The following is a 15,739-nucleotide window of genomic DNA, read 5'->3' on the forward strand; positions in this document are numbered from 1 at the left end:
ATCGCCGTCCTTCTTCTCGGGCGTATCCACCATGTATACGTCATAAGTAGAGGTGGCCGTCCAACGCCCAGTGATGGGTGGTTTTTGGCCTGGTTCGGCTCCGGCATCGTCGTCCATACCGTCGATTTCTTCGGTGGCGTAGTCTAGCATGTCAGTTAGGTCCTCAACAGTGGCTATTAAGTGGGTGGTGGGTGGGACGTAAAATTCCCCGCTCTCAGCCCCCAGTTCAGGCTGGGCATAGTTCAGAAGTGGCACTTCCATGATGGTGATAGATCGCATTAGGTCCAGAGCCTCGTTTAGAAGCGAAAGATGTACGGGTGACCGAGGATCTGCGGATCTAGGTTCGGTAATCACTACTTGACCATGCTCGGTGGACATAGATTTTGAGAGTTCGGAGTTGACTCCCAGAGATGAGTCTGGCTTCCTGATGACAAGGAGAGTCCTGTCTGACTTCGGGCTTGCTGAATGGTCACCTCCGGGTCTCCGACAAGAAGCTCCGTAATGGGAGAGAGTCCGGCGGGGCTTATCCTCCTGTCTTCGGACAGATTGGTCCGCTCTGGATTTAGGGTGAGGGCAGGCACGAGAGTTGATCCTTGAACGGAATCTGATGACGAATCCGATGGGCCCCCTTCATGTAGGTGAGGGGCGACCGAGGCCGAGAACCCTTTGAAGATCAAGTCTTCTTGGATATCAGCAATGTAATTCAAGCTTCCAAACCTGATCTGGTGACCAGGGGCGTAGCTGTCGGTCTGCTCAAGGTGGCTAGTTGAATCGGCACGTGGAGCGAAGCCGCCAAACACAAAGAGCTGACCAGGGAGAAAATTCCCCCCGGAAACAGCATCGTCGCCAATGACAGGTTGAGCCATAGATCCTTCTATTGACGACACAGTGGAACTCTCAATGAAAGCACCAATGTTGGTGTCAAAACCGGCAAATCTCGGGTAGGGGGTCCCGAATTATGCGACTGAGGATCGATGGTAACAAGGGACAAGTGGGACACAATGTTTACCTAGGTTCGGGCCCTCTTAATGGAGGTAAAACCCTACATCCTGCTTGATTGTATTCGATGAGTATAGGGGTTACAAGAGTTGATCTACCTCGAGATCGTAATGGCCAAACCCTAGCTGTTTAGCCTATGAAAATTCTTATAGCCTCTACGGACTAAACCCTCCGGTTTATATACACACCAGAGGGGCCTAGGTTTGTACAGAGTCGGTTTGTAAAGGAAGGGAATAACATATCCGGACACCGATCTTGCCATCCACGCATATAGGAGTCCTACCCGGACACGGGGAAAAGTCCTCTGCTTTTATCTTCATGGCCCATCAGTCCGGCCCATATCAAGTAGTTCGGACACCCGAGGACCCCCTAATCCAGGACTCCCTCAACCGTGAAGGGTTTTACAACCCCTTTTTCGCATTGTGTGCACGTGTTTGTTAGTTTGTGCAGGTGCATCTATTGGGCACTTGTTTGTTCCTCCTACTGGATTGATACCTTGGTTCTTAACTGAGGGAAGTACTTATCTCTACTTTGCTGCATCACCCTTTCCTCTTCAAGGTAAAAATCAACGCAAGCTCAAGAAGTAGCAGGGTGCCCACCCGCCACGGATACCATTATAGAAGTGGCGGGAGGTCAGTGGCGGGCGAGCCTCCACTGCTGAGCTTTTTGAGCCCGCCACTACTGGGCATCCTGCAGTAGTGAGCCTGTTTGACAATTCTCAAGTTTGCGGTCTAATAAAAGCAACAGCAGCTCAATTTGCATTCAAATTCAAAATTTGCATAGATTCATATTACCTTGTCAAATATTATAGTTTTTGTATCAAATATGGACGCCAATTTTGCAATATAAAACATATTAACTACGCCTACAAACTGTGATGATTATAGATGTTGTCACAATGGTATGAACCCACATGTGAGAAGCCACGTCACCCATGAATGGACCTGCTTGGTAGCATCCACGTGTGCCCCATAATGAGCCCACATGTCAGAATCTTTGACCGGTTAAATGACACATCATCACCAAAAAAATAGTGCCTCGTCCCACATGTAAGCCACCATGTCACCATCTTCTGGTCCCATATGTCAGTAGCTTGACCTGTCAAAACTGAAGCCCTACTTATTACTGATGGGACCATCGGTGATAAAACCAATGACGAACCCACATGGAAGTAGCCACGTCAGAAATTGCTGGCCCCACTTGTCAGAGTCTTTGACTGGTCAAACCCGCAGACCAATCACTGGTGACGGATTATCGTCACGAAAAACGACCTTAGGTGACAAATTAGCAGAGGTGACATTATGGGCTGTCATTGAAAACGTCCATCAGTGACATTTTTTGGTTCGTCACCTAAGATATGCTGGTTTATTTCTGGAAGATCATATGTTCATGTTGTTAATCATATATTTATCTCCTCTAATCATTATTCATGAACATGAAATGATTTGTGAGTAGTTCCATTTGTTTTTGAGGACATGTGAGAAGTCTTGTAATAAGTATTCGTGTGAAGTTGGTTTTCATTCAATGTTTTGATGATGTGTTATGCTGTTCTTCCTCTTGTGGTGTCGTGTGAACGTCGACTACATAACACATTACCATACTTGGGCCTACGGGAAGGCATTATGGGATTAGTAAGTTGATGATGGGTTGCGAGAGTGGCCGAAGCTTAAACCCTAGTTTATGCACTATTTCATAAGGGACTAATTTGGATCCATATGTTTGATGTTATGGTTTGATTTATCTTAATTCTTATTTCATAGTTGTGGATGCTTGCGAGAGGGAGTAATCATAAGTAGGTTGTTTGATCAAGTAAAAAAATACCTTAGCACCGGTCCACCCACATAACAACTCATCAAAGCAGTGAACGTGAGTCAATGAACCATGATGAAGATAAGAAGACAAAATTCCCATGTGTCGTCGAGAATGCTTTTCTCACTATAATAAGTACCTTTGGCTTGTCCTTTGCAATAAAAGGATTGGGCCATCTTGCTACACCTTGTTACTTTTTTTACTTGTTACTTGCTATGAATTATCTTGCTATCATAGTATCTTTCACAACTACTTTACAACATTTGTAGAGAATACCTGGCTAAAAACCTATTATTGATTCCTTGTGATCCTCGTTGGGTTCAACACTCTTACTTATCAAAAGAACTAGGATTGATCCCATATACTTGTGGGTCATCAACAACGCGTATGGTGGTTCGATTAACCACCAATGAGAATGTTTCTCCATAGTCAACGTCGGTGCGCTGACGGAATTCGCGGACCCACCACGCTTTGTAGCACTTGAGGGAGTGATCAGTGTGAAATTTGTGTTTGAAGACCCACTTGCATGTTATCAAGTTGGTTCCCGGTGGTCGAGGAACTAGTTTCTAGGTGTTTTTGCCGATGAGCATGGCGAACTCTGCGCGCATTGCAGGAAGCCAGTTGGGATAGCGCATGGTGACTCGCACAGAGCTTGGCAACGGAGAGAGGGCTGATGAGATGAAGCAGTGGCAACATTGTAGTGTTTTGGATTGGGCCTGAAGATGTCGGCATGTGCACGTGTCACCATGTGACGCGGGGTGATACTTGTGATAGGCGTGGGATTTCCCGAAGAGGAAGGGTGAAGTAGTGTAGTGCTACTTGTGATAGCCGTTGGGATTTTCGCGAAGAGGAAGGGTGAAGTAATATAGTAGCAGATAGTATTTCCCTCGATAGAGAACCAAGGTTATCGAACCAATAGGAGATTCACGCAAACAAAGGTCGACAGTACCTGCACAGACACAAACAAATACTTGCACCCAACGCGGGCAAGAGGGTTGTCAATCCCCTTGTACTCGTTAATTGCAAGGATTAGTTTTGATAATGGTAGATATATAAATTACAAAACTAAATAAAAGATAATAAATTGAGCAATGTTTTTTGTTTTTTTAATATGAAGTGAACGGACCCAGGGGCCATAGCTTTCACTAGAGGCATCTCTCTCAAGAACATAGCAAGTGGTGGGTATAGAAATTGCTGTTGGGCAACTGATAGAAAAGAGAACAATTATGATGTTGTTCAACATGATCGGTACATAGGCATTATGTCTGTGACATGTAGACTGACATCCATCTGCATCTACTACTATTACTCTACTTCGAGAGCGCTTCGATGCTTGCCTCTCTACATATTAAGTTCATAACAAACAGAGTAATGCTTGAAGCATGATGACATAATATAGACAAAATAAGGCCAACCAATATGATCAAACCCTGTAGTTTTATCCTTAGTAGCAAAATACAAATCCATGCCTCGCTACCCCTTCTACCACGAGGTGAGGACACCGCAAGATTGAACCTACTATGCATCACTTCCACTGAAGATCTAATCATCAACTTGGCCAAACAAAACTCATAGATCGGAAGGCATTACATAACTATAACAATCACATATAATAAAGTTCAGAAATAACTCAATTACTTTCAGTGAATAATCTGATCATAAACAAACAATAAACGCACCATAAAAGAAGATTATATCGAATAGAACTTCGAAGGGAACATTGTATTGAAGATCAAAGAGAGAGGGGAAGCAATCTAGCTACTGCTATGGACCCGTAAGTCCTGTGAGAACAACTCATACATCATCAGAGGTGCAGCAAGGTTGATGTAGAGGCCCTCCATGATCGATTCCTCCTCCTACAGAGTACCGACGGAGGCCTCCATATGGGATCGCGGAAGAACAGAGACTTGCGGCAGCGGAATAATTGTTTTGGGTATCGCTCTGGTGATTTTGGAATTTTAGGAAATTTATAGGCTTGGAATTAGGTACAATGGAGTTGTGAGGGCCCACAATCCTGGGTGGCGCCCCCTAGGGGCGGACCACCTGAGCTTGTGGCCCTCTCATGCATCTGATCTCCCCTCGAAGCTTCCTGAGTCCCATCTAGTCCAGAAAAAATTACCGTAAAGTTTCATCGCGTTTAGACTTCATTTGGTATTGTTTTTCTACGAAACAATAAAATAGGAAAAACAAGAACTGACACTGGGCACTAGAGGGACCGCCATCAGCAGGAGAGCGAGGGGAGTCAGAGGTGTCGCCCATAGCGGCGGAAGCGGGATCATCGACCGGTGCAAAAGGACCGATCTGGTCCGGGGTATCTGATACCACGATAAAAGGAGAAGAACTATGGGAATCAACACAAGTCGATTAGCTTTGCGGCTGAGGATATACGGTTTACAAAGTGATTGTGTGCCATTACCAAGACAGATCGTGGGCTATCGTCGTGCCTACTTCATACGTGCCTAGATTATATGGTGCATACACTGCCTTTTTTCAATAAATGGCAGTTTTTATTGATTCATAATGTAACATCAAGAGGATACAGACACAATAAATACACATCCGGCCTCTGCACAATTAAAATGCACACAGCCAACACTAACACAGACAAAAAAAATCCTGCTGACAAATAGCAAAGTCATACAAGACCAAAGCTATACATAGGATAAAAATAAAATGAAAAAACAAAGCGAACAAAACAGTGGACGAGGAAAAACAATGACCATGGTCACCAACCTTCTCTTATTACAACACAAGGACCATGAGAACGGTTCTTCAGAAGCAACGCCTTCACGAAAGAAACGATGTTGAAGCGCCGCCATTGCCGGATCCAACCAATGAAGGCTAGATCATGGGTTTTCACCCTGAAGATAAGGACCGAGCTAGTTTCAAGCAATGCCTTCAACAAGGTAGCGGCAAAAAACACTGCCATTGCCAGGTATAACCAACTAGGATAACACCTAATATTTTCACCCCAGAGCTCGAGACGAGGTACTCGAGAAGCACCACCAAACTGAAGTAAACTTGTGTTGCCACTTTCACTTTCCGCTATTCGAACGACGTTGCACACGCAATAAAGTCGACAATGGAGGAATGTTATGGGCACTGCCAAAATCCCTTAGGACGCTCTGGCAGAACCGCATCATCCTCGCAAGTGACAGTCGGTGATAGATCTATCAGGTGACACCACCATGCGCTGCCTCTTGCTTCGCCGCCCTTGCTGTAGTGTAGGACCACGGTGCATCACCTGCGGGTCCGAGCGGAGAACCCCCTAACGGGTACACAGATGGTTGCTGCCGGCGAACCTCAGATCACGGGATCATGGCCTTCGACGTAAACAGATCTTTGTCGAGTAGGTCGTCAGAGTCAGAGTCACAACACGTACTCCCTCCGGTCCTTTTTACTCTGCATATTATAATTCTCTGAAGTCAAACTTCATAAAGTTTGATCGTATTTATATGAAAAAATATCAACATCTGTCATGCTAAAGTTATATAATATGAAACTTTAAGTCATGACACATCTAGTGGTATTGATTTTAGATTATGAATGTTGGCACTTTTTTCTACAAAGTTAGTCAAACTTTACTAGGCTTGACTTCAGTCAAATCTTATATGCGAACTAAAAAGGACCGGATGGAGTACCAGGGAGGTGCTCCAGGTCCAGGGCAACACTACACGTGTGCACCAGATCGAGTTCTCTCCCTCTTCCAGCGCACAGGAATCCCGTCGGTGAGCGCAGTGGCGCGACCTTCCACTCCATCTTGCCAGCGAGGCAGCGAGGTGCGTTCCACTGACTCTCAGCCACTTCGATTATGTGAGAACCGGCTTCCGGACTGCAGTGCCGCCCATGTTCGCTGGTCCTCACCCAGCCATGGCCGCTGCTGCATCTTGCGTACTGCTGCAGCCATAGCCGCTGCAAAGCAAATTAGCAGTACGTACAGCCGCCCTTTCCTTATACCTTGGTTGATGCCGCGCCGTCATGAATTACCATCGCAATCACTGATGTTCACTTCACGTGCCGCAGTGGAACCATCAGGGCCCCGCCGCCACCGTCGGCCGCCCGGGCTTTGCCCGCCGGCGTCGTCCGGCAGCGGCGAGGAGAGAGATATGAGAGGGAGGTCGCAAAGAAACTCGATCCGGCATACACTGCCTATACAAAGTGTATACTACGTATACTCTAACATGGAGGTCCCACGACATATAACCCTAGCGGATTCAGACCGAACGAAAACAGTCGCTCCGGGAGTTCCCTCATACTACCTCATTTCCAGTTTATAAGGCTTGCGCCTATCACTAGGTCTATAATTTAACCTACATAAGATGATTTGTATAATTTAAAAATATACCATTCGAAAGTAGACGATTTGAAGTTCTAATGACATATATTTTGTGATATATAACTTGCAATACGTTGGTCTATTTGTCAGCCTAAAAATACGTGCAAGCCTTATAAATGGAAAAGTGGTAGCAGCGAACCTTTTGTTGGCTCCAAGGCCGGCGTAGATGGAACGTCAGATCGATACCGAGGGTCCTAAAAACAAAAGTACGCTAGCCGGTCGAGGCACACTGCACAGACCTCACCTGAAAAGGCATGAATCCTCTCTTCTTTCTGAGAAAAGGGGTCGTGAACTTGTTGCGTCGGAAAGAAAAGAAAGAGAAGCCGTGAACCAGCTCCCAAGGCACGAATATTGCACAGCACGTAGGAAGGGAGGCATCAAGCATAGCTTCCGAAAGCTCTCATGGCAGCAGAAAAAGAAGGTGGGAACCGAAAAGCCAGCTCAAGTTCGTTCACATCATGGACGTCCAGCGGAAATATGCCTCTCCCGGCGGTCACGTCCCCTAGCTTTCACGAAAAGAACAGCCTGCGTCATTCTAAGGCGCACGAAAAGAACATTCGCTCGATCACAATCACTCAATCACTCTGCACGCACGCATTATATATAACCATCTCGATCGATCGAGCCCAAACAACAACAGCATTGATCATTCGTCAATCACGAGCAAACCCACACCAACAACAAAATTCGAGTTTCCCGCCGCGCGATGGCACGGGTGCAGCAGGTTTTGGCGTGCCTGGCGCTGGCCATGGCCGTGTGCATGCCCGCCGCGTCCGCGTTCGTGTTCAAGGCCGGGGGCACGGGCCAGTGGCGCGTGCCGGGCAACGGCAACGCGGCCTCCTACAACACGTGGGCCGAGCACACCCGCTTCCGCGTCGGCGACGCAATAGGCAAGTGTACACATATACTATTACCACTCCTAATCTAATCTCATCGACTAATGCGTGCATATCCGTGGAGGGGGGCTCCGCCTCTCGCCCGGATACCGCGCATTACTCATAGCACCGATCGACAGCACACTGCACTAATGCATGGGTATCCGTCCACACGCGTATATTTGGTGATATATCTCAATATCTGCACACAGGCTGTGCATTAATCAGCATATATATTTCGGCGTCGGATGCAACTCACTGGCAAGATATATATCTGCATTAAGCATTAATCAGCATGTATCTGCACAAACGTGTTTGCTTTCGGCGCCGTCGTTACTTAAAGTTTTTGTATATCTCTTGTTCAACCTGTAACGGCTATCTCTACGGCTTCAAGATAGAAGTGACGACGGCCTCCCTATCTCGAACGCACTGGCAAGGTAGACCGGGGAAGGCGCCTCCCCGGCCGCAGCCTCTTTTGTCCGCATCGGGCACGCCGGAAATGACCAAACTAGACACCCGACTTTGTCAATATTACCAGCCCTGCCACTTGATTAGCACTAACTAATGAAGCCGTAACAACATGGCATTAATTAATTACTCTCCACTTTCAACTGTGCAGTAATAAAGCTAGTCGAATTTTAACCGCGTCTGTGCATGCATGCAGCCTTCACGTACCAGCCCGGCAGCGACTCGGTGCTCATCGTCGACAAGAAGGCGTACGACGCCTGCGACACCGGCTCGCCGGTGGACACCTTCTCCGACGGCAACACCGTCTTCACCTTCACCGTCTCCGGGCCTTTCTACTTCATCAGCGGCAACAAGGACAACTGCAACCGCGGCGAGAAGCTGGTCGTCGTCGTCATGGGCCCCCGCGCCGCCACCAACGGCACCTCCACGCACGCGGGCGCGCTAGCCCCCTCGCCGGCTGGCGACAACGGCGGCCAGTTCTCGCCGCCGTCCCCGCCGCCTCCCTTCGGCATGAACATCTCGCCCACGGGGAACCCCGACCAGCAGAACGCCGCGGCCGGCAAGGCGGCAGGCATTGCCGGCACGGCCGCGCTCATCATCGGGACCATGCTCTACTCGCTTGTTTGAATAATCACGGCTTTGCTTTTACTGTCCAAATTATGTACCATTGGTTTGATTAAGCTTGCTCTTACTACTATGTTGTATCAACATTTCATGTAAACAGTGTGGCTGAACCATTGCAATTGATCTATAATATGTAAATGCTGGTACTGTTTTTCTTTTTACCATTGACAAAGTGATGAAAAACAAAGATGATTATGTTTATTGAAAATATTAATGATCATTGTGATATAACAAGTGTATACAATACCGCAAAACTTCAAATTGCGCAACTAACCCTAGAGAACACTGCGGCTTATCGGTCCACATTTAAGCATGTTATATATACATATATATATATATATATATATATATATATATATATATGGGAAAATCCATCCTACCACCCGGTGGTAGTTACCCCACATGTCTCATATACTAGGATGTGGTACTATATGTAAGACAATAGGCTTTGGGGGGAACCGGCACAACCCTCTAGGGGTGGCCTATCACATATATATATAATGAGGTGATATACAACGTTACAATATACACATATAAATACAGTCTAACACCCTCCCTCAATCTTAGCCACTTTCTAATGAATCTAGAAGGGTAAGATTGCGCCTGCAAGTCTCAAACTGTGGCAAAGGCAATGGCTTGGTGAAGATGTCAGCAAGTTGATCCTTGGAAGAAATAAACTTGATTTGTAGTTGCTTCTGAGAGACACGTTCACGCACAAAGTGATAGTCAACTTCAATGTGCTCGTTCGGGCATGGAATACCGGATTTGCAGAAAGGTATGTAGCACCGATATTATCACACCAAAGAACAGGAGGCTGTGATTGGGGTATACTTAACTCCTGAAGCAAGGACTGTACCCAGATAATCTCTGATGTGGCATTGGCCACAGCCTTATACTCAGCCTCAGTACTGCTACGCGAGACAGTAGCCTGTTTCCGAGCACTCCAGGCAATCAGGTTAGAGCCAAAGAAGACAACATAACCCCCCGTGGATCGCCTGTCATCCGGATTGCCAGCCCAGTCTGCATCAGAATATGCTGAAAGACAACCAGAGTCAGACGGCCGAATATGCAAACCATGAGCCACCGTGAAACGAATATAGCGCAAAATCCGCTTAACAGCAGACCAATGAGTGTCACGGGGTGACTGCAGATACTGGCAGACTCGGTTAACAGCATAGGAAATGTCTGGTCGCGTGATCGTCAAGTACTGGAGCCCACCAACAATACTCCGGTACTCGGTCGCATCAGAAGAAGAAAGAAGCACACCATCAACAGCATTGAGCTTATCAGTGGTAGACATGGGTGTAGTCGTCGGTTTGCACTTAAGCATCCCAGCTCGCTGCAACAAATCCAGAGAGTACTTCTTCTGCGTCATAACAAGGCCAGCAGCACGAGAAGTAACCTCCACACCAAGAAAGTAATGGAGCTTCCCAAGGTCCTTGACCGCAAAATCAGCACCAAGTGAGCGAACAAGCGCAGTAGCAGCCGACTGAGAGGAACTGACCAAAATGATATCATCTACATAGACCAACAAGTACATAGTAACCTCAGGCCTTTGAAGAAGAAACAATGAGGAGTCAGCAGTTGATGATGCAAAATCATGAGCACGAAGAGCCATTGCAAGACGAGCATGCCAAGCACGAGGAGCCTGCTTCAGACCATAAATTGCCTTGGACAGACGACAGAGATGATCAGGGCGATCCGGATCAGAGAAACCCGGAGGCTGGCGCATGTAAACCTCCTCCGCCAAGACACCATGAAGAAAAGCATTTTGAACATCAAGCTGACGAAGAAACCAACCTCGAGTAACAGCCAGAGAGAGAAGAAGTCTGATGGTAGTAGGCTTGACCACTGGACTGAAGGTGTCTTCATAGTCAAGTCCAAAACGCTGTCGAAATCCACGAGCAACCAGACGAGCCTTATAGCGCTCAATGGACCCATCAGAATGCCTCTTCACTTTGAAAACCCATTTGGAATCAATGACATTTACCCGTGATTGTGGAGGAACAAGAGTCCATGTCTGATTGCGAAGAAGCGCTTGATACTCCTGCTCCATGGCCTCTCTCCAATGAGGAATGCGCATAGCAGCTTGATACGTGCGTGGCTCAGAGGATGGATCTGCGAGAGCAGCAGACATGCACGCCGCTAACCAAGCAACTGTGCCATCGTGATGTTGCTTAGGCTGAAAAATGCCACTCCGACTGCGCGTATGTGGACGTAGAGCAGCAGCAGGAGCCGGCGGAGGCGAAGGTGACGAAGACGTGACGGTCGCCGGAGATGCAGGAATCACCTCAGGCGAGCTCGGGACAGACGACTCCGGGCTGCATGGCGAAGACTGGCCCGACGACAGGAGCTCAGAGGCCATGGGCGAACCGAGGGTGGGCGAGGCCAGCTCCGGTGACACCGGCCCAGACGGCCTTGGCGAGGCGAGAGCAGGCGAGGCCGGCCCTGGTAAGAAGGGCCCAGACACCCTGGGCGAGGCAGGGGCGGGCGAGGCCAGGCCTGGTGATGACTGCCCCGACGCCCTGGGCGAGACGGGGACCGAGGAGGCCGGCCCAGTCGGCGGGGTTGCAGGGCGCGACGGTGGCGAAGGCAGCCCAGAAGCCAGAGGCGACCGGGCCAGGACGTCGAGCGGCCGTGCATGAGCACGGAAACCGAGGCCATGCAGGGGCGCCATGTGCTCCTCATGCACAACAGAAGGTGCCGAGGATGAAGGCGATGGCGACGAAGAAGAAGATGGCGCTTCCAGAATCTCCAAACGAGCCCCACGACCAGTGCCTGCACCATGGTTAGGCAACAATAGAGGAGAATATGCAACATCATCAAATTGGTCAGAAGCAACAGAGGATGAATGCATGACAGGTGGCTCGGTAGTGGACACAGGGAGTTTGGCAAAGGGAAAAACATGCTCATCAAACACAACATCCCGAGAGATGTAGACACGATTAGTGGGAACATGAAGACATTTGTATCCTTTATGAAGATAGCTATAACCAAGAAAAACACACTTCTTGGAATGAAACTCGAGCTTACGCTTGTTATATGGACAGAGATGGGGCCAGCAAGCACACCCAAACACCTTGAGAAAGGTGTAGTCCGGTTGTTCATTAAGGAGAACTTCAATGGGAGTCTTCATATTCAAAACACGAGTGGGAGTACGATTGATGAGAAAACATGCAGTGGTGAAAGCATCACTCCAAAAACGAAACGGAACAGATGCATGGGCCAAAAGAGTCAGACCAGCTTCAACAATGTGACGATGCTTACGTTCTACTGAACCATTCTGCTGATGTGTATGTGGACATGCTAAACGGTGAGTGATCCCAAGCGACTGAAAGAAGGAGTTGAGGTTGCGATACTCGCCACCCCAGTCCGACTGAACATGAACAATTTTGTGCTTGAGAAGGCGTTCAACATGTTTTTGGAACTGAACAAAAATGTCAAACACATCAGATTTACATTTGATAAGATAAAGCCAGGTAAAGCGGCTGTAAGCATCAACAAAACTGATATAATAATTATGACCACTAACAGAAGTCTGAGCAGGACCCCATACATCTGAAAACACAAGTTCTAACGGATGTTTCACCTCATGACTGGACTCCGAAAAAGGAAGTTGATGACTCTTCCCCTGCTGACAAGCATCACACACTGCTACATCTTTATTACTAGACACACTAGGAAGCTCATGATGACGCAAAACATGCCGGACAATAGGTGTGGCCGGGTGACCAAGACGAGCATGCCACTGTGACGGAGATACCCGAACTCCACTGAAGACGCGAGTGACGCCAGGATGCTCCAGACGATAGAGACCTTGGCAGAGCCGCCCACTAAGAAGAATGTCCCTCGTGCCCCGATCCTTAATAAAAAGATCAAAAGGATGAAATTCACAAAGCACATTATTATCACGAGTGAGTTTAGGAACTGAAAGAAGATTACGTGTCACAGATGGAACTCGAAGAACATTGCGAAGTTGAAGACTCCTATTGGCATGTCTAGTGAGAAGTGATGCTTGACCAATATGAGAGATGTGCATACCTGCTCCATTGGCGGTGTGGATCTTGTCAGAGCCATGGTAGGGTTCACGAGTGTGAAGCTTCCCCATCTCACTGGTCAGGTGCTCTGTCGCCCCAGAGTCCATGTACCAGTGGGGATCAATGAAGTAGGACTGCGTGTGTCCCTGTGGCTTCTGCGGCGACGGGCGATCAGCCATGGCGACCTGACGAGCAAAGTTGCGTGTATCCTTCCCGTCATTGCCAAGACCAAGAAAACCCCGCTGGAAGCGCTTGTGACACTTCGAGGCCCAGTGCCCATCGCGACCACAAAGCTGGCACACACGTGGACCGCCAGCCCCTGGTAGAGTCGCAGTAGGAGGAGGGGCCGAGGCGGGTGGTGGTGACTGCCCCGAAGAAGCCCTGGATGAAGCAGAGGAGCGACCACCCTTGGTGGTGGCGTTTGCCGAGAGGGCGTCGTTGCCCCTGGATCGGCGCGTCTCGACTCGTTGCTCAGTAAGCAGGAGGCGTGAAAAGACCTCGTGTGCTGGCATGGGCGTGGAGTTGCCCCTCTCATTGATGATCTCGACTAGGGCGTCATACTCCTCATCAAGACCATTGACAATAAACGAGTTGAACTCGGAGTCGGTGAGGGGCTGTCCAATGGAGGCCAGCATGTCGGCGAGACTCTTGACTTTGTTGTAGAACTCAGTGGCGGTGGAGTCAAGCTTCTGACACTCCCCAAGTTGGCGACGGAGCCCAGATACACGAGCCTGCGACTGTGCCGCAAATGAGCGCTCAAGAATAGTCCATGCCTCGTGGGACGTCTTGGCGAAGACAACAAGCCCAGCAACGGCCGGAGAGAGCGACCCCTGGATGGAGGAGAGGTTCGCCTGATCCTGCCCTGTCCAGACACGGTGAGCCGGATTATAGACCGGACCAGGCACGCTGTCAACCAGCGCAGGAGGGCAAGGGAGAGAGCCGTCGACATAGCCAAGCAGGTAGTGACTCCCAAGAAGCGGAAGAACCTGCGCGCGCCAGAAGATGTAATTGTCCGACGACGACTTGATGGTGATGAGATGGCCGAAGTGAAACGGCGGCGGCGGCTGCGATCCCATCGAGGAGACTGGCTGAGGTGAGAACACCGTGGAGACAGTCGGAGGGGCAGCCGGCGCGGTGACAGAGGGCGCGATGGCCGCGGTTGACGCCGCGAAGCCTGCCAGCGCGACGTCCTCCGCCACCAGCGGCGCAGTGGCCGAGGGCGTGACAGCCGCGGTTGACGGGGCGGCGGTGGTGTGGGCCACAAGCGCCTGCCCGGGCGAAGTAGCAGCCGGCGGGAGCGCGAAGAGGGAGCCGACGCTCCGTGTCCCGATCGGCGCCTGAAGGGAGGCGGCATCTAGCGGCCTCGAGAGAAGTGTCGCGAGGGAGGCCGGCAGAAAACCGGTGGCGGTGGAGCCGGACGCAGCGGCGGACGTCATGGCAGTAGGGCGACGGCGGCGGCGGGCGCGGCGGCGGTGGCGGTGGCGGCGGCGGTTTAGGGTTTTTAGGCGGAAGCGGACGTAACCTAGCGTGATACCATGTAAGACAATAGGCTTTGGGGGGAACCGGCACAACCCTCTATGGGTGGCCTATCACATATATATATATAATGAGGTGATATACAACGTTACAATATACACATGTAAATACAGTCTAACACTATATATACTATTTTATTATTTTAAATATGTTCGTATACTATATCTAAGATATTTCAAAACAAGTTACATGAAAAAATTGCATATGAGTCCATAGTTTTTGTTATATTTGTGAAATACGTACATATTTGTACGTAAAAAAGAGCATACTCAAAAAATGATACATACTATCTAAAAATTTGTATATATACTACCTAATCATTGTTATATACTACATACTACACGTACATACTCTCGGTTTTGACAGATACTACATACAACATACAAAACGTAAGTGGTGGTAACTACCACTGCTTATATATATATATGACACATGCCGGCTGTGTTTGTACAAGTATTTCTTTTTGTTCACGACAAATTTATATAAGTAAATATATAGTATGGTTTAATATAAAATTATCAAAAGCAACACGCTTAGTTTTACAGCGTAGCCCAAATAGGTGGCACTTTTCCGCTCAAAGCCATACACTAAATAAAAGCCATTGTAGTATGTCTGGCGGAGATACTATATTTGACATTGCATGATTGATATAAATATTGTGTCTTCCTTAAATTGTAGCCCAATTAGTACGGCTCTTTGCATAGTATATTCTCAGCGACTAGCCCAAATGCAAAAAAAATAAATCATATGCACCTTTGTTAGCCCGTCGGCCCTTCCTACTCTCCCTCCCTTCCCCGGCCTCCCGGGCCCCTCCTCTGCACCCCACATTAGCATCTTCTGAGTCCTCCATCGCAAGACACACAATGGCATCCCTCCGACTCACCCCTCGGCCTCCGCTCCCCCTTCCCACCCCTCCCATGTGGCCCACATTAGCCCTGTCCAAATCCGCCATCCCAAGCCCCACACTGACCTCCCTCCAAAGCACCCATCGGCCTCCGCTCCTCCTTCCGGCCCCCACCCTTGCTGCCCACATTAGCCCCTTCTGAATGCCCCAT

The 15,739-nt window shown here is 48.8% G+C and overlaps 1 protein-coding gene across 1 annotated transcript; it reads left to right on the forward strand.

Moving 5' to 3' along the window:
• Positions 1-7,793: 7,793 nt before the first annotated feature.
• Positions 7,794-9,275, forward strand: LOC119272177 (early nodulin-like protein 1). The gene is made up of 2 exons (XM_037553730.1): positions 7,794-8,034; positions 8,684-9,275. The coding sequence occupies exons 1-2, from the start codon at positions 7,851-7,853 to the stop codon at positions 9,112-9,114; spliced, it is 615 nt and encodes a 204-aa protein (XP_037409627.1). The 5' UTR covers positions 7,794-7,850; the 3' UTR covers positions 9,115-9,275.
• The last annotated feature ends 6,464 nt before the right edge of the window (positions 9,276-15,739 follow it).

Source organism: Triticum dicoccoides, chromosome 3A (assembly GCF_002162155.2).
Source record: "Triticum dicoccoides isolate Atlit2015 ecotype Zavitan chromosome 3A, WEW_v2.0, whole genome shotgun sequence".
Taxonomy (NCBI): Eukaryota; Viridiplantae; Streptophyta; class Magnoliopsida; order Poales; family Poaceae; genus Triticum; species Triticum dicoccoides.

Bases quoted from the DNA above. Each gene is read 5' to 3' on its own strand.
- LOC119272177 (XM_037553730.1), top strand. From the start codon at position 7,851: ATGGCACGGGTGCAGCAGGTTTTGGCGTGCCTGGCGCTGGCCATGGCC. The intron at 8,035-8,683 runs GCAAGTGTACAC...GCATGCATGCAG, and splicing joins CCGCGTCGGCGACGCAATAG to CCTTCACGTACCAGCCCGGC.